This window comes from Triticum urartu, chromosome 1A (genome assembly GCF_056163025.1).
Source record: "Triticum urartu cultivar PI428250 chromosome 1A, HENAU_Tu73, whole genome shotgun sequence".
Classification (NCBI taxonomy): domain Eukaryota; kingdom Viridiplantae; phylum Streptophyta; class Magnoliopsida; order Poales; family Poaceae; genus Triticum; species Triticum urartu.
Genome location: NC_141873.1, coordinates 592705611 through 592731263, shown reverse-complemented (window position 1 = coordinate 592731263; position 25653 = coordinate 592705611). Strand labels below are relative to the sequence as shown.

At 45.2% G+C, this 25653-nt stretch overlaps 4 protein-coding genes across 7 annotated transcripts; 3 read left to right on the top strand and 1 right to left on the bottom strand.

Annotated features, from left to right (window-relative positions):
- Nucleotides 1-1631: 1631 nt before the first annotated feature.
- On the top strand, nt 1632-7607 carry LOC125528536 (uncharacterized). 2 transcript variants are annotated; one of them, XM_087533915.1, is made up of 4 exons: nt 1632-2031; nt 5442-5924; nt 6614-6775; nt 6889-7607. In XM_087533915.1, the coding sequence occupies exons 1-4, from the start codon at nt 1789-1791 to the stop codon at nt 6982-6984; spliced, it is 984 nt and encodes a 327-aa protein (XP_087390041.1). In that variant the 5' UTR covers nt 1632-1788; the 3' UTR covers nt 6985-7607. The 2 variants fall into 2 exon arrangements, with proteins under 2 accessions (XP_087390041.1, XP_087390042.1); XM_087533916.1 differs by lacking the exon at nt 1632-2031 and adding an exon at nt 3671-4144.
- A 3937-nt stretch (nt 7608-11544) lies between these two features.
- On the top strand, nt 11545-13976 carry LOC125528535 (uncharacterized). 2 transcript variants are annotated; one of them, XM_048692991.2, is made up of 8 exons: nt 11545-11746; nt 12016-12125; nt 12242-12353; nt 12460-12542; nt 12674-12737; nt 12841-12958; nt 13375-13529; nt 13672-13976. In XM_048692991.2, exons 2-8 carry the CDS (start codon nt 12031-12033, stop codon nt 13759-13761), a joined length of 717 nt encoding a protein of 238 aa, XP_048548948.1. In that variant the 5' UTR covers nt 11545-11746; nt 12016-12030; the 3' UTR covers nt 13762-13976. The 2 variants fall into 2 exon arrangements, with proteins under 2 accessions (XP_048548948.1, XP_048548947.1); XM_048692990.2 differs by having other exon boundaries at nt 11553-11746; nt 11997-12125.
- A 498-nt stretch (nt 13977-14474) lies between these two features.
- LOC147993249 (nucleoside diphosphate kinase 3-like) lies at nt 14475-18337 on the top strand. The gene is made up of 7 exons (XM_087533898.1): nt 14475-14718; nt 14916-15050; nt 15151-15188; nt 15347-15397; nt 17274-17441; nt 17533-17645; nt 17910-18337. The coding sequence occupies exons 1-7, from the start codon at nt 14622-14624 to the stop codon at nt 18031-18033; spliced, it is 726 nt and encodes a 241-aa protein (XP_087390024.1). The 5' UTR covers nt 14475-14621; the 3' UTR covers nt 18034-18337.
- A 742-nt stretch (nt 18338-19079) lies between these two features.
- LOC147993248 (uncharacterized) lies at nt 19080-22902 on the bottom strand. 2 transcript variants are annotated; one of them, XM_087533889.1, is made up of 4 exons: nt 22516-22902; nt 20509-21018; nt 19691-19852; nt 19080-19569 (listed from the first exon to the last, which is right to left on the bottom strand). In XM_087533889.1, exons 1-4 carry the CDS (start codon nt 22762-22764, stop codon nt 19474-19476), a joined length of 1017 nt encoding a protein of 338 aa, XP_087390015.1. In that variant the 5' UTR covers nt 22765-22902; the 3' UTR covers nt 19080-19473. The 2 variants fall into 2 exon arrangements, with proteins under 2 accessions (XP_087390015.1, XP_087390018.1); XM_087533892.1 differs by having other exon boundaries at nt 19691-19849.
- Between the last annotated feature and the right edge of the window lie 2751 nt (nt 22903-25653).

Here is a 25653-nt window from a genome sequence, read left to right as displayed (position 1 = left end):
CGGCCCCGGGTCGGCTTCACTACACTATAGCTATAGGGAGATGAATAGTGTGAACATGCACGCAGCCGCCATGCCCTGGCGTGTCCGAGGCTTGTCTCTGCCCTAGATGGATGGTCATTTGAGGCACGCAAATAAGATGAAAATGAACGACAAAAACAGATGGATAAAGGGTTTGGTGGAAGATAAACATACAACCAATCGGCCACCTGGCTAGGTGGAAGGTAGTGGGTTGTAATTTGCATGCTGAGATCGAAAATAGTGTGTACGAGCACCTGGACGTCACACCCCGATGTACCTAGGGCTTGTCTCCACCCCTGGGATGGATGGTCATCTAAGGCACGCAAAAAAGATGAAATGAGCGACAAAAATGGATGAGTAAAGGGTTTGGTGGCAAATAAACAGGCAACCAATCCGCCAGCTAGCTAGGTGAAAGGTAGCGGGTTGTAATTTGCGTGCTTAGATCAAAAATAGTGTGTACGAGCACGTGGCCATCACGCCCCAACGTGCCTGGGGCTTGTCTCCACGCCCTAGATGGATGGTCATCTAAGGCATGCAAAAAAGATGAAATGAACGACAAAAACGGATGAGTAAAGGGTTTGGTGGTAGATAAACAGGCAACCAATCCGCCAGCTAGCTAGGTGGAAGATAGCGGGTTGTAATTTACGTGCTCAGATCGAAAATAGTGTGTACGAGCACGTGCCTTCACGGCCCAACATGCCCGGGGCTTGTCTCCACCCCTGGATAGATGGTCATCTGAGGCACACAAATAAGATGAAAATGAATGACAGAAATGCATGAGTAAAGGGTTTGGTGGCATATAAACAAACAAGCAATCAACCAGCTAGCTAGGTGGAAGGCATCGAGTTGTAATTTACGTGCTCAGATCGAAAATAGTGTGCAGAGCACATGGCCGCCATACCCCGATGTGTCTGGGGCTTGTCTTCTCCCATGGATGGATGGTCATATTAGGCATGTAAATAAGATGAAAATGGACGGCAAAAATGGATGAGTAAAGAGTTTAGCGGTGTTTAAACAGCCAAGCAATCAGCCAGCTAGCTTGTGGAAGGCGGTGAGTTATAATTTTCTTTAAATGTTGCTTATATGTAACATATAGACAATAAGAGGTAGCTAAAGGTAAATTACTTGACAATTAATCGAGGATGAACTCCAATTAATGTGAGTGGGTGGAATGGATGACCATCATGGGTCTATGCCCTTATTATTTTTAAGTGTGTCCTTTTATTTCCTTTTATTTGACCATAATGAGGGTGCATGTTGTCTGGTTAGCTGCAATGCACTATGGCAGTCGGTCCAAAAACAACTGAGTGCTTCTTCTCCTTCTAGTATCATGCTATAATAGGAATTACCAAGGGTGCGATCGTAATGGCGATGTGATATTGCTAGCTACTGGCAGTAACCAGATGAGTTTTTCTGTTTTATTTTGAGGCGACATGAAGAGTGAGTGAATGAGAGGGAGATGTAGAACGGATGGGCCCATATGGTTGCTTCCTTGCTAGTTGTTTACCAGTCCAGCCCACCACCCAGATGGAGACACCAGCGTGGCTTTTCTTTCCTTCTTGTCTCTTTCTTACTCCTCCCCTCCCCCGCCGCTCTTTCTTCTTCCTCCTCTCCCCTGGTTCTCCTCCTCCTCCTATAAATCCTTCCTGTTGCAGCCTTTCCAAACTATCCCAACCCATTCGTTCATAAACCAACAATCCATCCATCCCCCTTCCTCTTACAAGCTAAGAAGCAGAGATCCAACAATCAACAGAGAAGAAGAAGAAGAAGATGTTCGCCGACATGGGCTTTAGCTTCTCCGCCTACTCTTCTTCGCCATCGGACTACTCCTACTCATACTCCCCTGTCTTCTCCCACCCCCACTCAGACTACTCCTCCTTCTTCTCTCCCTCTTCCTCCGCTGCTCTGGCACAACCATCGTCGCTATCTCTGCCTCTCCTGCATCAACAACATCAAGCCACTGTTGTTGTTGCGCCCAACGACGTCGCCGCCGCCGCCATGTACCACCACCTCGTGAGTACCTTTTCCCCTGCTATCCTAATCTTTGCATACAACGGGTTGTAGTTTTCCTTAAATGTTGCTTATATGTAACATATGGAAAGTAGGAGGGAGCTAAAGGTAATTTACTTGACGATTAATCGAGGATGAATTACAATTAATATGAGTGGATGGAATGGATGAACATCGTGGGTGTGTGCCACTATTATATATAAGAGGGTACTCTCTTATTTCCTTTTATTTGACCATAATGAGGGTGTACGTTGTCTGGTTGGCTAAAAGCACTTTGGCAGACGATCCAAAAAGAACCGAGTGCTTCTTCTCCTTGTATCTTGCTATAAGAGCAATTTACCAAGGGCGCGATCATAATGGCGATGCGGTATTGCTAGCTGCTGGCAGTAAGAAGAAGAGTGAGTAAGTGAATGAGAGGGAGATGCAGAAGCAAACATGCTAATATGGTTGCTTCCTTGCCATCTTGCTTGTTGTTCGCCAGCAGCAACAGCCCAGCACCGCGTGAGTGTCATGCCCTGGCTTGCCCAAGGCTTATCTTCGCCTTGGATGGATGGTAATTTGAGGCACGCAAATTATATGAAAATGAGAGACAAAAACGATTGAGTAAAGGGTTTGATGGTAGATAGATAAGCAAGCAACCAATCGGCCAGCTAGCTAGGTGGAAGGTAGCGGGCTGTAATTTGCGTGCTCAGGTCGAAAATAGTGTGGACGAGCACATGGCCGTCATGCCCCGACGTGCCCAGGGCTTCTCTCCACCCTGGATGGATGGTCATTTGAGGCACGCAAAGAAGATGAAAATGAGCTACAAAAACGGTTGAGTAAAGGGTTTGGTGGTAGATAGATAAACAGGCAACCAATCGGCCAGCTAGTTAGGTGGAATGTAGCGGGTTGTAATTTGCGTGTTTAGATCAAAAATAGTGTGGACGGCTACGTGGCCATCATGCCCTGACGTGCCCGGCGCTTGTCTCCGCCTTCTGGATGGATGGTCATTTGAGGCACGCAAATAAGATGAAAATGAATGATAAAAAAAGATGTGTGAAGAGTTTAGGCATATAAACAGCCAACTAGTTAGGTGGAAGGCAGCGGGTTGTAATTTTCTTTAAACATTACTTATATGTAATTTACTCAATGATTAATTGAGGATGAATTGCAATTAACATTTGTGGATGGAATAGATAAACATAGTGGGTGTATATCAGTAATATATACTCCCTTCGTCCTATAATATAAGAACGTTTTTGACACTGGTGGGAGTATAAGAGTGTGTTTTCTTATTTGCTTTTATTTGACTATAATGAGAGTGTATGTCTGGTTGGCTACAATGCACTCAATCGGTCCAAAAATAACCAAGTGCTTCTTCTCCTTCGAGTATCATGCTATAAGAGAAATTGCCAAGGGTGCGATCGTAATGGTGATGCGATATTGCTAGCTGCTGGCAGTAAAAGTGGGTTTTTTGTCGTCGTTGTTGTTGTTGTTGTTTAGGCGACAAGAAGAGTGAGTGAAGGAGAGGGAACCGGACGGCCCATATGGTTGCTTCCTTGCTTATTGTTTAGCAGCCCAGCCCACGACCAAGATGGAGAAAACACCAGCTAGCGTGGCGTTTTTTTTTGTCCCTTAATTTCTTCCCCCTCCCCTCCTAAAAAAAAGTCATCCTACTACTCCCGTCAAAAAATAAAAAAAAATCCTCCTACTCCTCGTATATATATATATGATAAATCTTTCCTGCGGCGGCTTCCATCCTTTCCAATCTCTCTCTACCCGTTCCTTGTCGTTCGTTCATCCATCCATCCATCCCTTCTTCTTCCTCTTCCTCTTCTAACAAGCCAAGAAGCAGAGAAGAAGAAGAAGATGATGCTCGCCGACGCGGGCTTCAGCTCTTCTTTTCCGCCGAGGCCGGGCTACTCCCCCACAGTCTTCTCCCACCCCCACCCAGACCACTCCTCCTCCTCCTCCACCTGTGCCTCCGCTGCTCCGGCGCAACCGCCGCCAGCACTGCCGCTCCTGCATCAACAACATCAATAAGCTAAGCAATCTCCTGGATCAGATCACATCAACCCACTGCACTGAAGTTCCTGCTTCTTCTTGCTGCACTTCAGTTTTGGAGATCAAATAAAAGGTGCTCGCTCGCTCAAGTTGGATTCTTCTCCTCTCCTGTCCTCTCCGTGGAGGCAAATTATAATGTCGCTTTCTTTCCCCCTTGTTGTTTCCGAGCCCCACCTGCGATATCGACGGCCACTTTAGATTCATCTCCCGATTTTTAATAATACTCATCCACTAATTAACAAAAATAACATCTCTAATAAGTAGTACTTACTGCCCACCTTTATTTTTAATTAACCACTCATTGCTTCCTCCTACCTCCTTTCCTTTCCTTTACTTACTTTTTTCTTGTTGCAAACTCATATAATATCTATGTATGGACTGACTAGTGCTACTTTACTGATTGTCATCAACATGCATCAATCACACTGTCAAGCTGCAGCCTGCACATTTTTAGCTACTGATAGATACCTTGTGATTTCATTCACTCATTCATTCAGGAGAAAACAGATGCATGCCTTGTGATTTATCATATCGAAGAAATCGACGGCAGATTTTATGACCCTCGCTGTTTTCTTTTATGTAATATAAAGATCCCAGATAGCACTTGGTCATGTTGCCTCCCAACTTTGAATCTTCTTCTTCTCACACAAAGGCCAGCCAGGTCACTGCTTTCTTTAATTTGGAAGGAGGGATCGAATTAGCCTGAGATTTTGGCCAATTTGAGATGCCACTGTCCCTGGGCGGTATATGCTCTTCCTCTTGTCATCTGCTCTCATGTGCTCTGGTGGTACCAGCACATGCCGACAGTTGACATGTGCTCCTACACTAGAATACAACTACAAATAGTACGTACCACCTAGAAGCTACAGCACCTCTTATTTACACTCTCCCTGCTCATGAAAACAATTTTTATTTTTATTTTTGAAAAAGGAGAAAGACCCCCGGCCTTTGTATCTAGGCGATGCATGCAGCCACTTTATTAATTATGCATAAAAAGACCTTATAAGGTAATACAATAGTAAGGCTGAAGCCGCCGTCTAGGCAACATTTGTCGCTACTCTTATCTAGTTGATAAAGGGATACTGATAGTCTGGGCCTAATATCAAATAGACCTCGCAGTCAAACCCAACATTTAAGACCTGAAGCCCCAACCAGGACGCCTACCGGGTATGGGGCACCCACCGGTCCAGCACACACTCATCAAAACAATTGTCTTTTTATTTCTCCCTTTCTACTGAATGAATGGATGAATCAGAAATAACTAGTTAAGTTTCCCTAATAATTAAGTGTTTGTAGTAGGATTATTAAATAATTAAGTTGACTTCTCTGCTCTAATATTTTGTTTCATGTATGGAAAAAATTATTAACAGGGAGACATGGGGCAGCCATCCCTGATATCAGAGTATGACCTTGAAGCAGAAGGCGGCCTGTTCAAGGCTCCGGAGCCCATAATCGAGGAACCGCTGCTCGCCCTCGACCCGGTCGCAGAGGCCATCTCGATGATGTCCGGCAGCGGCAACACCATCAAGGCGTCGGACATGAGCCTGAGTGAGGCGCTGTACGAGTGCGAGAAGGAGCTCATGGAGGAGTCGGCCATCGAGGAGACCATATCCGAGCTGCTGGACGCCAAGATCCCCATGCTGCAGGTCGAGGACATGCCCGGAGAGCTCATGTCGACAACGACTGCTGCCGCCGGCGAGTGCTTGCTCCAGAAGAGCGTCAGCTCCGGGTGCCTCAACTCGGCGGACTGGATCAACGGTTTGGCGATGCAGCCCAACTTCTTCAACTTCCAAGGGCTCGACTTGGAGGCCGCGTTCGGGCTCCGGCGAGCCTACAGCGAGGGTGACGTTCAGGTATGTTGCACTGCACTGCACAACACAACACTAGATGAAAATGGAAAATGGAATTATTGTGATGAGCTTTCACCTTTGTGACTCTAAGTGAGCACAGCTGTCGACAAAAGAGACGCCAAGTACACTTAACCAAACTAATTAAAAGGCGTTGCTTTCTCATGGCATTGGACAAAAACCTCACTGTAGATGCAAGACTGAGTTTAGCTCAACATGAAAAGGCCGTTTTATATTTAAAAAAAAAAGACTATGAAGGACACGCACTAGGTAGCTAGTGATGTGATTTCAGAGGTTACTAATTCTACCCAAAGCCACCTTTCCCTTAATGGCCTCATCACTGCTTTAGCTGATAGTACTACTGGCACTGGGCATATATACCTACCCTGCGCACTCACCACTAGTCTAGCTATAGAGCATCTCTAGAGATACCGCAAAAACGTGTCTCCTAAAAATAGTATATGGCTCTCCCTAAACCGGATTTGTGGTACCGCGTGGCATCGGACAGAACAATGCCCTAAAAATTGTTTGGGGGTCAGATGTGGAGGCCACTAGTCGGTAGTTGAATTTACAATAAGGTCCCTACAAAATTGCACAACACACCCTAAAATGAAAAGATAGATTAAGATTGGTTCACGGAGCACAACACAGCCTAAGATGACTTATTAGGATCTTTTTACCTCTTTTTTTGACAGATCCTTGGTGCCAACACCCCTCCAGCTGGGATCGCGGCAAATGTGCACGCAGCTGGTGAGAGGCTTCTGACCATCAGTGACCTGAAACGTGAGGAAAGGAAACAGAAGCTCAACAGGTACAGGGAGAAGAAGATCCAGAGGAACTTCGGCAGAAAGATAAAGGTACACAAACTAATCTCTCTTCCTTTTCTTCTTCTACTAGTACACATGTAATTCACCAAGAAGATTGAAGAAGATCAGAGAGTGATAGATGATTTATATTCTGTGCTCTACAGTATGCTTGCAGGAAGGTTCTAGCAGACAGCCAACCGAGGGTGCGAGGGAGGTTCGTCAAGATGGATGTTGGCGACATGCTCAAGCCAAGGAAGTAGACCGCCATGGAAGGTCACTGCGAAGCTGATGAGGAAGTTAAGCAAGGTTATTCCAGGAAGCTGATGAGCGTGTTGAGGTGCAGTGTGTAGGCGTCAAGCATGTCAAGTTTGGGGTTCCTTCTTCACCAACAACGGTAGTGAACCATTCATTTGCTGTTATACTTGAGAGCACTGCAGGTACTAAGAGGCGTCTCTCTCATGGCCAAGATCTTGTCTTCAACATGAACAACCGTAGTACCGAGACTCTGAGAGTGTAGAGTTTAGGAGTGTCTCGTGTAAAAGAGTTTGCATTGAGAGAATTGAGGTTGTGTTAGGAGCAGAGTGTTATGTCACTCATGTTACTGAGGAAGTGGATGGAGCTGAGGAGGTGTTACTGGTTAGTAGTAGGGAATTTGTGCGAGAGTAGAACGATGTCGATGATGTGGCAAAGGAAGCTACCGATCAACTAACGGGCGCACATGATGACGCCCATCGGGAGCCATGAAAATGATGTGTTGGATCTATCAAGGCCTGGCTCAACCTCGCACAGTCCCAGAACTTGTGCGCCTCTCCAAGACGCACTGACTCAATGTTATCTTCCTTTCCGAAACTAGACAAAATAAAGGGTATGTTGAGAGTTTGCATTGTTGTTTTGGTGTGAAAAATGCTTTAGTGTTTCTGTTCAAGGCAAAGGTGGAGGTCTGGCCGTGTTTTGGGATGAGCTATGTTCTCTTGAGTTAAACAAACTTAGGAAAAAGTTTTTCTCTTAGGGTTTCTTGTGCCGCCATCGCCGCCGCCACCAATTTAGGTCCCCTCACCTCCGGCTACCATCTTGGCACTGAGAGGTGAGGGGACCTCAGATCTTCAAGACCTCCATCTTCTTCGTCAACGTCTAGTGATCATCGTAGTTTCGTGAGAATAAATTTCATCTCGTTCATTTGGTGGTGCTATGAGGTTAGAAAGTTTTTTGTCCTCGCAGATCCGATTATTCGGATCTGACGAGTTTATGTTTATGTGTCAAGTTTTTTTTGTTAGCATGGTTCTTTGTGGAGTTGAGATCTTTCATCGACATCATGGTGAAGATATATTGATTCGACGACCTGCACTTCTAGGGGATCATCCCCGGCCAAGTACGTTCATCGATTAAGGCTTCCCATCTTTTTGGATGGGGGACACAAGGCGCTTTCAAAAACCATTATTGGTAACGTTCGTGTGGGTGAAAGAGTGATAACATCATTGCTCCTGTCCAATTGCAACCTCTTTACCGAAGTCTTTGGAGTATTCTTCGAGCAGAGATTGATACCGCGAAGAAGGTGTTTTCAATAGATTTCATTGTAATTCTTAGTCATAGGAGTTACTTTGTATTTCTTGGATCTTAGCTCCAAATCAGTGCACGTGTAATTGTTATGTGTATGAATAAAGTTACAGGTGTTTCTAAAAAAAACTTACGAAACATTCTATTGACATCTATGTTTGCAATGGAGATTGCACAAAATGGGGGAGCATCTTCGTTTATGTGTAACGAAAGGCAAGCCAAAGTACTTTACTTTTTCCATATGCCGAAGTTGTTGTTCTCCAGGCAACCTCTAAGGGCCCGTTCGGATCTCATCCACGATCCAGCTTCCCGAGAAGCCAGCAAGAAGCGACCCGAACGGTTCACCTCCGAGAATCCCGCTCTAGGAGACCGAGCGGCCCGCGGTGTAAATCCGTGGAGCAGCAGAAGCGTAGCTTCACGTAAAGGAGAAGGAGAAGTTGCTGGTAATTACTGGGAAATGCCCTTCCGAAGTGCCTCGGTGCGAACCGTTTTCTTTCGCTCAAACAGTTTTCCTCGTTACGAGCAACCAAACTGGGCCACAAACTCGCTTCCTGGGCTGCCAGCCCATGATGACGGAGAGGAGGAGCTGGTGATGGGGCGAACGCATTCGAATCCGGTCAGAAGCTGGCGGCGGCTGGCTTCTCAGGAAGCTGGCTATTTCATGAAGCTGGATGAGATCCGCACGGGCCCTAAACATCCCTCATCTCATACCGCGCAGCTTTACTTTTTTTTTTTTGCATGAAATCAGTGCATGGAATTCATCATCTTCTCCATTGCCTTAGATAGGACTCTCCATTGCCACGGATAAGACATGTGATATCGTTCTCTAAGGTACGCCTCCATCTGTTCTTTTAGCCAAAGTACTAGTTGCATCTCTCCACACAAAGACTAATTTTGGGGGTTGCTGCTATGTCTCTTTTCGGTACCGCTCATTCCACTATGACTTCTTTTTGTTAAATCACTGTCGATTGAGTGTCACGTTGGCTTTTCCTATGTTGTATTTATCTTATTCAAAAATATAAAACAAGAAGAAAAAAAGTGCAACGATTTGGTGCCAAGGTGCATCTCCGCCTAAGTGTAAACAGTAAATTTAAATAAAGTACCAAAAAATTGAAACTTTTGCAATCCAAGACGCTCGAATGCGTGTTGCGCGTGCAAAAATGTGTGGTGTTTAAACATTCGAGGATGTCGTGGTAAAAAAGACAAAAAATGGTTGTGAAAGAAACTTTGAGAAAGAAAACTATTTGGACCCAATTGTTTTTCCTAGAGGTCCTGGAATATCCCAAAACTGTAGAAATTTGCACTCTCCTTGTACACCTGAGCAGCTTTGATGGCAGAAAAAATCAGATATTTTAAAATTACTCTACTACTTTTTTTGAATTTACTATTCAATGGAGGTAGATGAGCCCGGGCTCAGAAGTGAATTACCAAAAAAATTGATGCGGTTACGAGAAGACATTTCAAGTTTGCTGGGCTATTGCTCCAGCTGCGGTTACGAGGCTTTAACAGAAAACGTCTCCAGAACGGGGACATGTACTAATTGGAAGTACATTATGATATTCTTCAGGATCGTTAGTCCTCATTTTTCATCCTTTTTGGTCATTCGATAACAAAGGGGGAGAAATTTGAGTTAGTCTTCAAGCGGGTCTCATTATATGGGTGTTTCTTTGCTAAGTTACAACTCTTATTCTTCTGAAATATTTGTTGGATCGAGTTGTAAACTTCCGATGATGGTTTGATACTTTTGCTCTGTTTTTCTGCATGTTATTTCCTTATATATGTTAATGCACGCATGCTGAATTACATCAGTCGTCATATTTCATCACGCATTTCAAATTCTTCATATCATATGTTAAATGCGTGTATGAGTTACAAGATAGGGGGAGATCTCCATGATTCCACTCTACAATGTGCATTTGCTATTCAAAGCAAATTCCTCACATATGCACATCTTCAGGGGGAGTTCTTATATATCTTGCAATCAAATTCCTCAATATCAGTGTTTACATTTCATATGTTTATCCCCATTGAAAACTTGACCTATATTGTCATCAATCACCAAAAAGAGGAAGATTGTAAGTGCATCTAGCGCCCCTTAGTGATTTTGGTGTATTGAAGACTTATAGATTAAGGGACTAATGAGTTTGTGAGTGTACACAGGTCTATAAGTCTATGAGGAGTTTGATATTTACGATGAAAGTCGACCCCTAAAAATGAATGTCTTCAGCTGAAGACTTTTTTTCTTGAAGATTTTAAAGTGAATAAATTAGTGTGACCGTGAAGACTTGATATTCATGCGAGGATTATGAAGCATGAAGACTTTTGTTTTCGTAGTTTCATTTTCTCTTTCTTGAGTCATAGGAGAAACTAAGGAAAAATTTCCAAGTGATGCTCGTCTCAAAATCCTACACCTACCCAATCCTTTCGAGTGAAGTCATTGGAAATCTTATACAGTTCAGTCAATTTCTTCAGTGACAGAGACGAAGATCTTCTGTTCTCTGAAGAATTTGTTCTGACTGGGGAGTTAGGAATCGCCAGTACGGATTGCCTACAAGTGAGGAACATGATAGCCCTGAGGAATTTGAGACTCAAATATCCCACCGTTGCTGTGCTACGCGCCAGCTGTCCCAAAATATCTACCCACCTAACGGTCATATCATTGAAGGGCATTTATGGCTTATCATGTCGGGCTGCTCCCTAGGCTATAAATAGTCGCCCCCCTACAACCACTAGCTGGTTGGCTGCTCCGCGAGAAACTGACACTTGTCATTGAGAGCAACCCATCCTCCGAGGACTATGAACGAAAATCATCAAGTGAGGAAAACCCAAACCCAAACACCTACCAACCCAAAGTGATTGAACATCACTGAGGAGATTGTTAACCGAATTTTCGGTTAGCTGTCTTGGGTTGTTATTTTTGGTTTCTAACTTTGTAAACCGAATTTGACAATAAACCGAATTTTTGTTGTTGTTGAGAAATTGTTCATTCAAATCACGAATCAATACAGAGTAGGTGACCCTTACAAGCACACTGAAACAGTATGTGTCTACATTTTGTTTTATTTTTGAGAAAACAGTAATGTAATGTGTGTGTTGAATTAGCAAGTGGTTGATTGGGCCAGGCCAGCTTTAGCCCAATACAAAACGTACACGGTTCCGGTCCGGAACGGAACGTGGTCGCGCTGGAGGGAAAGTCCGACCTGACCTGGCATCATCCGTCGTCTTGTTGCTCTGTATCTGTATGTATCTCCCACCCCTCACCCCTCAAAAAAAAATAAAAAAAATCTGTATGTATCTCCCACGGAACGGAAGACGGAACCCCCACCACCCCACCACCAGCAGACCAGCTTTCCCCTTCCTTCCTTCCGCACCAATCCAGCGGTAGGTTAGGTCCTCCAGCCTCGGTTTCCCCGGCGGCCACCCAATCCAGATCGCCGCCCGCCGCGCCGCGCCATCAAGTCAGCTCAGGTTCCTTCCTCGCTCCATCTCCACCTCCCAATCCCTACCACTTGTTATCGACATACGTATATATCATCCACATGAGACGTTGCTGCTCTACAGGCCGCGGTTCCCCTAGGAATCATCGGTTAGACTAATGATAGATTCAACAGATTCCTCTAGTCTAGTACTGGATGGTCTAATATGTGGCAAACCACTTTGATTCCAATTGTCTTACGATTCTTAATTTAATTCTACACCACATTCTACCATTAAACAGACTATGCAATTTCTTCTAGCACTTGCGCCGTTGGATGGATGATGTTTACGGGAGAATAGAGGTCTTCCCGCAGCACTTCACTCCCAACAAAGAGTCCACAAGTAAGAGCAACATGGATCCTTCACCAAGGTGATGATACGCATGGCAGAATCAACTATGGCTGTCAAAGACTTCTCTAAACTTTCAACCTCTTTCTTTAATGCTGGGTGTACTGACACGCTTGCTGTTTTTGCCAATATGAGCAGCCCGCGTAGGCGTTCTTGGACCCCGAAACGAGTCAAGGGACCCGCATCGCTTCTGCAACTCTTGTCTATTCCTCGTATTAGGTGGTCTTCCAGCAACGAGGATGATGACAAGGTTACAATGTTTTTTATATAGCTATAACAGACCTCTGTTTCTGTCATTTACCATGAATCCCATCTTACAAGTTACAAGCAGTACTAACATTTTTTGCTGTTATCAGATCGAATTGACCAGAGCTCAAGTGGAATCATTACGAAGCGAAATCGCCGATGCCGATGAAAGGGAGTCCCAGCTAAAAGCTCGGTATGTTGAAACACCCCTTCAATATTCAGCCTCGACATTCGTGTGGATTATCACCTGAACAAAAGTGTGTCTGTCTATATTAAGTGTTTTTTTACTCCATCAAATGTGATTCATAAAGTTTAGCATTGCAGGTTAGAGAATATTGACGAAGTCTTGAGATATGCACGCCTTTCTGGGTACCTCCATATTAGAAGTGTAAGTAAGAAACCAGTGCACTTTTGTTTGCCCCAAATACCTTCATTGGTCTGACAACTGTTCAATAGACTGATGACTCTAAATGATCTCTTGCCGCATGCAGAGATGGACTCAACTTCCTGGGGAGCCGCCTATCATAGACGATGCCGATGTGGATGACTGGCTTCCCCGCTTTGTTGTCCTACAAGGACAGTGTTTATACTACTATCTGAAGTCTACAGGTAAGATAAAAACTTTTGACATACTGGTCTTGGTCATCCAATCACAGATGAATACGCAGCACTACTGGTCTTTCTTGCCATGCTGAACCTGAATTCAAGTAATCAAGTTACAGATGAATACACATCATACTTGCTCACTAGACATTAAAAACCACATTTCTCTTGGTGGTATTTTCTTTGTCATACTGAACCTGAATCACATTTCTCTTGGTGATGTGTTCTTTGTCATATGGAACCTGAATCACATTTGTCTTGGCGTCCTGTTATTTGTCGTACTGAAGCTGAATCACATTTCTCGTGGTGACGCGTTCTTTGGCGTACTGAACCCGAATCACATTTCTCTTGGTGTCGTGTTCTTTGTTGTGCTGAACCTGAACTTGAGTCTGATGATGGTGAACTCTGCGATGCATTTTCAGACCTGAGCCCGCAGGAATCGACGCTGCTGCGCGACGTGGTGGAGGTAGGGCAGCTCCCCAACTTTGTGCCGGAGGACGGGAAAACGAGATACGCCTTCTTCATACTGACCCGGCAGGGCCTGAGGTTCGAGTGCTCGAGCAGCTGCGAGATACAGGTGAGTAATACAGTGGTTTCCCCTAAGGCCCTAACCGAAACAACAATTGTTAGAAGGGAATTTATTTATGTGAACGATTCATCGCATTGCCATGCACGGATTAATACAAGTTTTTGTTGTCGTGCGATTTGTGGTGTGGCAGGTGGATTCGTGGGTAAGGGCCGTAAGAAGCGACTGCAAACTGGCAGAAGCAGGCGCCGAGGCGAAGAGCAAGACGAGCGGGGGATGGTGATGCATTATAATTGTGTGGAGGAAACATGTAGTAGCTGTAAGCTAAACAGAAGGGGGCTTGCTTTAGTCTGTACTGTAGAGGCTGTAGGAGTATATGCAGATGTATGTATATAAAATTTCAGAAGCGTGCAAGCAGCTGTAGGTGACAGGCTTGTTTGTGCAGTATGAATTATGATTAACAGGTTTGTTGGTTGAATAAAGTTTCTATTGATGTTTTGCGTGTTGTTCCGAGCCAAGATTGCAAGCAGCTATACCCAATGCAGTAAGCAGTGTACTCACTGAGCATAGCTGCTTAGTAGTGAGCACTAGATTTTTTTTTGGATTGGTTTGAATTGCTTACCACATATGTCACATGGTGAGTGAGCACTAGATTTGAGTTGGAAGAGTAACAAAAAAGAAGGATGGAAGGAGTTTCTCTTTTGCAAGCATATGCGATTTGGGGCTGAAATTTTATGTGAAGTGAAACTGACACTGAAATTTTGCTGGAAAAAAAAGGTGAAGTAAACTTGTCATCCTCGGAGAATATAACTTGTCATCCTCGGGGATGCTGAAAAATAATTTGGCATGAATACGGGTGGTTTCCTCCGTCTGTGCTCGGGCGATGTGCGACGTGGCGACGCAGAAGAAAACAATGAAGAAGAAGCAGCAGCGAGGGGCAAAAAGGTAACTAACTAACTAACTAAGAATAACATCTTCCCTTCAAGTGAGGGGAAGGGAATGGACGAGAGGAGGCATCAGATTCAGATCTGATCTACTGAAGCAAAGCAAAGCAAAACCAACCAACCAAAAGCAGACAACATCTACATAAGAGAGAGAAGCACCCATCACTCTCCCTCTCCCTCTCCCTCTCCCACCCACACGATGAGCAAGCTCTTCCACTCCGCCTGCAAGGCCGCCAGGTCCTTGATCGCATCCTCCTCCGCTCCGGCCCCGCGCGCCGCCTCCTCCCTCCTCGCAGGTCAGTCTGTCATTCACTCACTCACTCCCAGATCCAATCCAATCCAATCAACCACCAATCCATTCGATCCAGATCAGGTCAGATTTCTGATTTCCGTTCAATCCAATCAACCACCAATCCAATCGAATCACTTGATCAGGGTTGAATTGAATTGAATTGAATTGAATTGCATTGAATTGAACTGCATTGCATTGCAGACGGGAGGAACGCCGCGCTCGCCACCCTCGCCAACCTCGGCAGGAACTCCACCCTCCCCGCCGCATACGCCCACCACCTCCACACCAACGCCTCCTCCCACGGCTACGCATGGATCGCCGCCATCCCCGCCGCAGGTCTCACTCTTCTCTCTAACAACAACTTCAGATAGATAGATTCATTTCATACATCCATAAGTAAGGCCTTCCAACCCACCTTTCCTTCCCTTGCTTACAGCCTACATGCTCCAGGATCAGGACGTGCATGCCGCCGAGGTCCTATCTTCTTCTCTTCTATGTATTGTATTGTATTGTATTCTACTGTATTGTATTCTACTCTAGTCCCCTTGAATCGATGCAAAGGAAACAACCATGTACAGTATGTATGTATTATAATCCTCACACACACTCTGAATCTCCCTGCCTGCCTGCAGATGGAGCGCACCTTCATCGCCATCAAGCCCGACGGCGTCCAGAGAGGCCTCGTGAGTACCCAACCTATACCACCAACACACACATATGTCATATCTGTTATCAATCATATTACTCCTGCAACATAACATCCATACTATACATATATTGTTTCTGCATCACCGCTTCACTATTTATGCCTGCACTCAAGGTTCTCTGCTGTTTCATACATATACGTACACATCAATCGAATCGTTATTACATTCTTGGATACGCGAGTTCTAATTTTCACACACCTACCTTGTCCTTGAGATCTATCTCTTCTCGGTCAATCATTAACAATTAATCTCCTACTCTTGGATCACATTTGGACTCTTTCTTTTTTGTACAGTATATAATAAGAGACACTCCACCAGCTATGACTAACTTGGGGGGTTGGAATCAAACACTCTTGCTGGACAAAAAAAAAACACAAGTTTGTTAGGAACAGCAGATAATCATATAGATGCTATCTTGTTGGACCGTGCCTTTCATTAATTCATTTGCATCGATAAGTAGGCGTGTGCGATGCAATAGACCATTATGCTTCAAAATCCTGCTCTGTGCTTCTAGCTACAGTTAGGCTCATATGCAAATCCACCTACAATCAAATAATATATGCAGCCCATCACAACCCCTTTCTAAAACCAACATATATGAATAGGTCAATTGAATCCTACACCCATTCCTGGTCTTGAAATGCTAACATATTCCGTTTCGCCCACCGACAGCGTTTTTCTTGAGATCTGTTCTAGACCAACCATTAACAACTAATGTTGTACCTACCCTTGGATCCATTTGGATCTATCTGTATATTATATAATAATTAAGGTACACCACCTAGCTAGGAGCCTAGGACAAGCTTGGGGGTTTGGAGAGGAACCTTACTATTCTATCTTGTTGGACCCTGGTGGCCTTTCCTTATTTCGGTAGCATCCGTAGTAGGGGGCCCACTAGCCCATTATGCTTCACAATCAAGGTTTGGTAATAAGGCTAGGCATGCTTCTAGTTACAGTCAGGCTGATATGCAAATCCAGTTCCACCATTCAGCCCATCACAATTCCTTAAATCCAGAATGCAAAAATACACAGCCCATCACATTCCCTTGAAACGAATACGTGCAGTCCATCACAGTCCCCTGAAACCAAACTGCGCAGCCCATCACAATCCCTTAAAACCAAATTGTGCACAGCCCATCACAATCCCCTGAAACCAAACTGCGCAGCCCATCACAATCCCTTAAAACCAAATTGTGCACAGCCCATCACAATCCCTTAAAACCAAAATGCATAGCCCATGCAATCCCTTAAAACCGAACTGCGCACAGCCCATCACAATCCTTTGAAACCAAACTGCGCACAGCCCATCACAATCCCTTTAAACCAAACTGCGACAGCCCATCACAATCCCTTTAAACCAAACTGCGCACAGCCCATCACAATCCCTTTAAACAAAACTGCGCACAGCCCATCACAATCCCTTTAAACAAAACTGCGCACAGTCCATCACAATCCCTTAAAACCAAAATACACAGCCCAGGCCCATCACAATCCCTTTAAACAAAACTGCGCACAGCCCATCACAATCCCTTAAAACCAAAATACACAGCCCATGCCCATCACAATCCTGTAAGACCAAAATATGCAGTCCATCACAAGTTTCTACTGTTTAGTGTTCTCCCCCATGTCAGGTGTTCAGTACAAGGTGTCACAGTTTGTTTCAAACCTCTTTTATCCTTTGCTGTAGCGCCGTTAGCCAACAAGAGCTGTGACATTTGGTTTCATTCTATGAACAGAGCCAGGGAAATACCCCTGATTTTCGGGATACAAAAAGTGTTCTCTCCATATACATGTCTTTAATTTCCTACTGTATCATGATGGATGTCTCTGTATCTTTTCTCTCTGGCAACAGATTTCTGAGATAGTGTCCCGATTTGAGAGAAAAGGATACAAGCTTGTTGCCATCAAGCTGGTGGTTCCATCCAAGCAGTTTGCCGAGAAGCACTACCATGATCTCAAGGAAAGACCTTTCTTCAGTGGACTGTGCGACTTCCTCAGCTCCGGTCCCGTGCTTGCCATGGTAATCAAATCCCCCCATCTTTTGTCCGTACACAAATAACCCTGTGTTTGCCGCCAAGTTGCGGTTTATTAATCTGTTCCATATTCTGAAGGTATGGGAAGGAGAGGGCGTTATCAAGTACGGGAGGAAGCTGATCGGTGCCACGGACCCATCGAAATCTGAGCCAGGAACCATCAGGGGTGACCTTGCTGTTGTTGTTGGAAGGTATGCTTCATTCTCTCGTCAGTAGGCCCAGCTAGCGATGATCCATTATTTGCACTCATTCAGAAAAGTGTGTCCATGCATCTAATCATCCATCATTTGCACTCATCACTGCTTAGTTTCAGTCTTTTAGAATAGACAGACTGAAGCAAAAAAAGAAGAAAGAAAGGCCTGATGTAGGGTTCGATTCCGCATTTCTTGAATGCCATGATGCACTCCCAGAATAATTCCTTTGTGCTCACATTCATTCTGTCGTCTGAACGTCAGAAACATCATCCACGGGAGCGATGGCCCGGAGACAGCCAAGGACGAGATCGCACTCTGGTTCCAGCCCAAGGAGCTGGTCTCTTACACCAGCAACGAGGAGAAGTGGATCTACGGTGTGAACTAACCGCTGCATCGTCTTCAGAAGAGCCAAAGAAGCTCCAGTCCCTTTCCGTAATCGCCTCTAGACCATGGCAGAGTGCAATAACACCGCGACCCGGGCGACCTTTCAGTCGGTGTCGCCCTTGCCCTTGTCTTGTTCTGATGCAATAAGGCCCGAAGAAATTTAAAGAGCTTGTACCTTTGAATATTATAGAGCGTGCACCGAGCAATCGTGATGTTCAAATCAAACCGTCGCCTTCAGGCACTTGATTTTGATGGATGCTGTTTGTTTTCATGTGTTGTCCAAATTCAGGCCTATATTCTCTGCACTTTTCACTGTCACTGTAGCCGGATGTCCATTTTAATTTCGTTTCCGTTCCTTGGTGCATGACTGTGGGATGATTTTTGGGGGCTTAGAGGATGGGGCCAAATCTCGACCGCTTTCACCTTTCGAAGTCTTTGAGGATGCAATATTTGCCCTTGTTTCTTAAAATTGTGACATTAAGTCTGTACTAGCAATAAACACTAATAAATTATCCCTGATAAACAGATATACAACGATACAATCTAGATAGATAGTTCTGGGCATGTTTGTTGCGGTGGATTTTTTTTTTAAACGGAGGTAAAAGATTTGCCTATATAGTACATAACTAAGAGAGAAGAAGAGTTTGTGTTACGAATACACCCCTACAACAAATGAATTACTCTCCCATCCCAGCAAAATTGTCCCTAGTTCATTAGCGACGGATTTATGATAGCCCTGTCCCACCCAATTTTGCCTGTTTTAGTGTTTGTTGGACCAACTTTTATGTATTTTTGGCTGATTTTCTGTAAATGTTATAAAATAGGCGCGTCACAATGATAGTCCCGCAATCATAAAACTGATCTTAGAACGTTGAGAAAGCTTGTCGACATAAAAGGACATAGTTTTGGTTTGGAAGTTGGGGCCTTGAGACTGATAGGTCAATTTGTAAGCAAGCACTTCACCAACCATCATCATCACAAGAGTAGTACTACTAGTAGGATTATTAATAGCAATAACAACAAGATTATCACATGGCGGCAAGCAAGTGACAAGAGAGGGGCCTGGGTTTTATTTATTTAGTACCAACTTCAAGTTCAAGCCTTTGTACACAGAGAAGCTAGGGAGGGCTCTCCACTCTCTTGCACCACAGGGAGGAGGACCATCATATTATTATTACTACTACTACAAACGAACGCGAAAATAGAAAATGTCACCCGAAGGAACGGATTTGATGGATCGACTGAAATGAATTCCGACGGGCGGCGCAGCGCGGCACAACAGCCATGATCCTAGAAGGCGGTGCCGCCTCACCTAGAAGCTTCTAGACGCCAGCAAAGCCACTGGCAGCAGCTCTCAGCAGCAGCAGCAGCTTAATTTCCTCCTTGCAACAACCTTTGTCTTCCCTCCTCATCGGCTTTGCGGCGGCCTCCATGGCCCCGTCTACTTCCTCGGCTTGAGCATGTCGCCGTCGTCCATCTTGGCGAACCTCCCTCGCACCCTCGGCTGGCTGTCTGCCAGAGCCTTCCTGCAAGCATACTGCAAACACACAGAATTGCAAACAGTCATCACTCTCTGGTCTTCTTCAATCTTCTTGCTGAATTACTTGTGTAGTAGCTAGTAGAAGAAGAAAAGAAAAAGAGGTATGTTTGTAATATACCTTGATCTTTCTGCCAAAGTTCCTCTGGATCTTCTTCTTCCTGTACCTGTTGAGCTTCTGCTTCCTCTCCTCGCTTTTCAGGTCACTGATGGTCACAAGCCTCTCACCAGATGCCTGCACATTTCCTGCGATCCCAGGTCGAGGGTTGTTGGCACCAAGCTTCTGTCGAAAAAAGAGGTAAACATATTAGCCTTGCAAATTGCAATCCTCGTACAAAAATTGAACTTTACATTTATCTATACTTCACCTGTGCGTGTAAATTAGAAATCATATTACTAGTATCTTGCGTGTCGAAAAAACTAGTAAGCAACTTGAAAGATACCACACACACAGTAAGTGGTGAGTGTGCAGGGTAGGTATATATGCCCTGCAGTGTCAGCTAAAGCATCGAGGAGGCCGTTAAGGGAAAGGTGGCTTTGGGCAGAATTAGCAACCTCTGAGATCACATCACTACATAGCTAGTGCCTCTCCTTCCTTCATATCATACAGTAGCTTTTATCTATCTATAGTATAACGGAACGGCCTTTTCATGTCGAGCAAAGCACTACATTGATTTTAGTACATGTACAGTGAGAAGGTTTTGTGGAATGCCATGAGAAAGCGACGCCTTTTAGGTTTGTCTTGTGTACTCATCGTGTCTTTTGTCGACAGCTGTGCTCACTTGGAGACACAAAGCTGAAAGGTCGATCAGTGGTGCTTGTCACAGCAATAATTCCATTTCCATCTCCATCTCCAGTGTTGTGCTGTGCAACAGGGAGATAGAGAGAGAGAGAGACAGGGCGGGGAGAAAGGAGATGATCATCTTGCTAGTATCATACCTGAATGTCACCCTCGCTGTAGGCTCGCCGGAGCCCGAAGGCGGCCTCGAAGTCGAGCCCTTGGAAGTCGAGGAAGTTGGGCCTCACCGCCGACCCGTTCATCCAGTCGGCCGAGTTGAGGCACCCGGAGCTGACGCTCTTCTGGAGCGAGCACTCGCCGGTGCCGGCAGCAGCAACCGTCGACGACGATGATGCCCTGAGCTCCCCGGGCACGTCCTCGACCTGCAGCATGGGGATCTTGACGTCCAGCAGCTCGGATATGGTCTCCTCGATGGCCGACTTCTCCATGAGCTCCTTCTCGCACTCGTACAGCACCTCGCTCAGGCCCATGTCGGAGACCTTGATGCTGTCGTCCATGGCGTTGTCCCCGCCGGACATCATCGAGATGGCGGCGGCTACCGGGTCGAGGGCCAGCAGCGGCTCCTCGATTATGGGCTCCGGAGCCTTGAACAGGTCCCCCTCTGCTCCCAGGTCGTACTCTGATATCAGGGATGGCTGCCCCATGTCTCCCTGTTATTTATTTTTTTACCATACATGCATGAAACAAAATATATTATTAGAGGTGAGAAATCAACTTAAAACATTTAATCCTACTAGAAACACTTAATTTCTGCAAATACAATGAACTGAAGAAGATAAGTAAGCAGTAGGAAGAAGAGTGGAAGGTCAAGAGTAAAAATAAAAAGGGCAAGTGGTGGTAGCAGTAGAGAATAGTTTTGATGAGTGCTGTTGTATTCTAGTGTGGGTGCACATGTGAACTGACGCCAAGTCCCTGTCATGCTTTGCTATTGCTATTGCTATTGCTACCACCACACCACATGACTACATGAGCAGGGCAGAAGAAGAGCATATGCCGCCCATGGACAGGACAGGACAGTGGCATCTCCTCCAATGGCCAAAAACACTACAACCTAATTCCATCCCTCTCTTCAAATTGGCAACTACTAAAGCCTAAAGGTGAGTGAGAAGAAGAAGATTCAAAGCTGGGAGGCAACATGAGCAAGTGTTATCTGGGATCTTTCTTTACATAACACATAAAAAAACAGTGAGGGTCATGAGGATTTATGGCATGGTGCTGGTAAATTAGGACAGTTTGTTTGAATTAGGCAAAAATAGGTGTTTCCCCTTTTTGTATGGCAGTGCAGTGGTGATGGACGTTGACGTATGAATACTGTATACCAGTAGTAATATTAATTATAGCAAGACATGATAAGCAATCTTTATCTATCAAAGTAGCTAAAAATGTGCTTGTGTGTGACAGTGTGATTGATGCATGTTGATGACAATCAGTAAAGTAGCACCAGTCCATAGTCCATACATAGATATTATATGAGTTTGCAACAAGAAAAAAGTAAGTAAAGGAAAGGAAAGGAGGTAGGAGGAAGCAACGAGTGGTTAATTAAAAATAAAGGTGGGCAGTAAGTACTTACTATTAGAGATGTTATTTTTGTTAATTAGTGGATGAGAATTATTAAAATTGGGAGATGAATCTAATTAGAAGGGAGGTTGTTTCTAGTCCAGTGTAGAATAGTTGACAGCTCCTCCCTTTCCCTGTCCCTCCTCTCTCTACATATACTCTTGTGTCCGTTTTTTTTTTTTGCAGAGGAGAGGCCGTCGATATCGCAGGTGGGGCTCGGAAACAAAAATGGGGAAAGAAGGCGACATTTTAATTTGTCTCCACGGAGAGGACGGACGGACGGACAGAGAAGAGAAGAATTGGAATTGGCGGCGGCGGCGGCCTTACAAGTGGTGCAGCAACCAATTTCAATTTCCAAAATTGAATTGAATTGCAGCCAAGAAGCAGAAGCAGACAGACAGGAAAAATACCAGTTAGTGCTGTGCTAAAAGCAAAGCCTTTTGTTTTTTTTGGGGGGTGATGCAACATAATAGTACTAGAAAGAAGTGATGTGATGCAGGAGAGGAGATTGATGGAGTGTCATGCATGTCATGTACTCTTATGCAAATAAGATTAAGATACTAGTAGCTAGCAGGGGGAAAGGTACTCACGAGGTGGTGGTACATGGCGGCGGCGGCGGCGTCGTCGTCGGGTGCAGTAGGAACAGCGGTGGCTTGATGTTGTTGTTGTTGTTGGTGCAGGAGAGGGAGAGGGAGAGGTGGCGGCGGCGGAGCAGCGTGGGTGGATGCAGATGGGGAGGAGAAGGAGGAGGGGGAGGAGGAGGAGAAGAGCGGGGAGTATGAGTAGCCTGGCCCCGGCGGCGAGTAGGCGGAGAAGCTGAAGCCGGCGTCGGCGAACATCTTGTTTGTCTGTTTGTTTGTGTAGTGGCTGTGTGTTTTGCGGTGGCCGGCGTGAGGAGGAGGTCTCTCTCTTTCTCTCTCTTTCTAGGGAAGGGCTCTCTCTTTCTAGGGAAGGGAAGGGGAGGGGAGGGGAGGGGAGGGAATGGGGGTTGGGTTGGGAGAGATTGGAAAGGATGGAGGCCTCCGCAGCCGGGATTTATAGCAACAAGGTGCAAGCAGAGCGGAGGAGGAAGAAAGGGACAAACAAAGAAAGAAAAGAAAAGTAAAGTAAATAAAAGCCATCCCATCCATCACATCACAACACCAGCGCCAACGCCAACGCCAACTCCAACTCCAACGCGGTGCTGCTGCTGGGCTTGGGCTGGCCTCAAAACAAGACAAGACATGAAGACAAGAGAAGAGCCTCGCCGCTTGCTCTTGCTGCTGGTAAACAACATGCAAGCAAGCAACCTCGCTCCCATCTCACTCACTCACTCACTCACTCTTGTTGTTACTGCCTGCCAGATGCTCACTTGTTTCTTGTGATGCAGAGACCATTTCCAAAAAAAAAAAAAGTAAACTTCTTCTTCTTGTTCAATCAGTGAGGCAGGCCAGGGCAGGGCAGCCACATGGATGGATGGACTCACCTTCACCTTCCTTGCGCAATCAACACACGCCTCTCTGTTTCCCCACTACCCCTACACTGCCCTGCCCTGCCCTGCCCTGCCTGCTACAGTGTTTACTACTAGCACTGCCACCCACCCATGTTCCTCCCTTGGTTTTTTCTTCTTTTCCACGTGAATTTGCTTGTCTGTTTTACCTTTACTTTCTTTTGGTGCAACGTAATACTAGTGATCTAAACACTCTTATTATGTTTATTTACAGAGTTCATAACCAGTTTCAACCAATCAGTCCATTTCTTCTACTTGTACTTCTACTTGTACTGCTTCCTCCCTCTCCCCGTCCATCCATCCATCGCCATCTACCCGTCCTAATCACCAACCACATAGGAGTCCCATAATATAAGAAGGTTTTTTGGCACTAGTAGTATAGTGCCAAAAAACCTTTTTATATTATGAGACGGAAACGGAAGAACGTCAAACCCAAAATCTAATTACTTAATCCCAATCACACACACGCACGCAGTTAAGGACATCACACACTCCCTCCCAGCAAGTTCTATTTGTTTCTTTCGCTCATACCTTCTATGGTGACTTGCTTTGTTTTCTTTCACCACACTGCTGCCTCTTTTTTTTAAGCATCAGTACGGACACAAGCGCTCATATACATGCGCATACACTCACTGCTGCCTCCTTGCTAGCTAGTTCACCCTAACTAACTACTCTAGCAAGTTGCATGTACCCACGTCCATGCATTCCACTCCACTCACGCACTTCACTTCAATCCCGATCCGTCCGTCCCTGCATAATTAAATTAACTTCCTTTTGCGACAATGTATTTGTCTATATGTTTGTTATTACAAATAAGTGGCGCTCAAAGTATAAATAATCTCTATAATAGATCTCTTCCTTTTCACAAAAAACAAGTCTCCTACTTCTCCCTCCCCTCCCCTCCACCGCCACATCATATCTCGTCACCGGTACCGACATCATCTTACTTCCTTTCATACCATCACTGTTCCTTCCTCCATGTACACTGGCCCGCAACTAGTGACATCGCATCACCATTTCGATCACACACTTGGTAATTCCTCTTAGCATGCCACACGGCCAAGAGAAGCACTCGATTGTTTTTTGGACAGACTCTCACAGTGCATTGTAGCCAACCAGACAACCTACACCCTCAATATGGTCAAATAAAAGGAAATAAATAGAATACACTCTTATGCAGTGGCATACACCCACTATGTCCATCCACTCACATTAATTGAAATTCATCCCCGATTAATCGTCAATAAATTACCTTCACCTTCCTCTTATTGTCCATATATTACATATAAGGAACGTTTAAAGTAAATTACGACCCGCTGCCTTTCACCTAGCTAACTGGTTGATTGGTTGGTTGTTTATACGCCGCCAATCCCTTTACTCATCCCTTTTTTACATTCATTTTCATCTTATTTATGTGACTTAGATGACCATCCATCCAGGGGCGGAGATAGGCCCCATGCACGCCGGGGTGTGACGGCCATGTGCTCGTACCCACCATTTTTCGACCTGAGCACGCAAATTACAACCTGCTATCTTCCACCTAGCTAGCTGGTCGATTCATTGTTTACATGCCACCAAACCCTTTACTCATCCATTTTTGGCGTTCATTTCATCCTATTTGTATGCCTCGGGTGACCATCCATCCAGGGGCGGAGATAAGTCTCAGGCACGCCGGGGCGTGATGGCCACGTGCTCGTACACACTATTTTCGATCTGAGCACGTAAATTACAACCCGCTATCTTCCACCTAGCTAGCTGGTCGATTGGTTGCCTGTTTATATGACACCAAACCCTTTACTCATCCGTTTTTGTTGTTCATTTTCATCGTATTTGCGTGCCTCAGGTGACCACCCATCCAAGGGCAGAGATAAGTCTCATGCACACCGGGGGGTGACGGTCGCGTGCTCATACACACCATTTTCGACCTGAGCATGCAAATTACAACCCGCTATCTTCCACCTAGCTAACTGGTCGATTGGTGGCCTGTTTATATGCCCACTACGTTCACACTATTCATCTCCATGTAACTACAGTGTAGTGAAGCCGTCCCTGGGCATGTCTAAATCCTGCCTCCGCCCTTGCCACCCATCTCCCGCTTTTTTGATATATTAGCTGATGGGCTGCCTTTGCACCAACCTACACCTTGGACCAACCTTAACCCTATCTATCTCCTAACAACAAAATTCATTGGAGTCCCATCCATCTAATTAAATTACCTTCGATTTCATCTCTAAAAAGG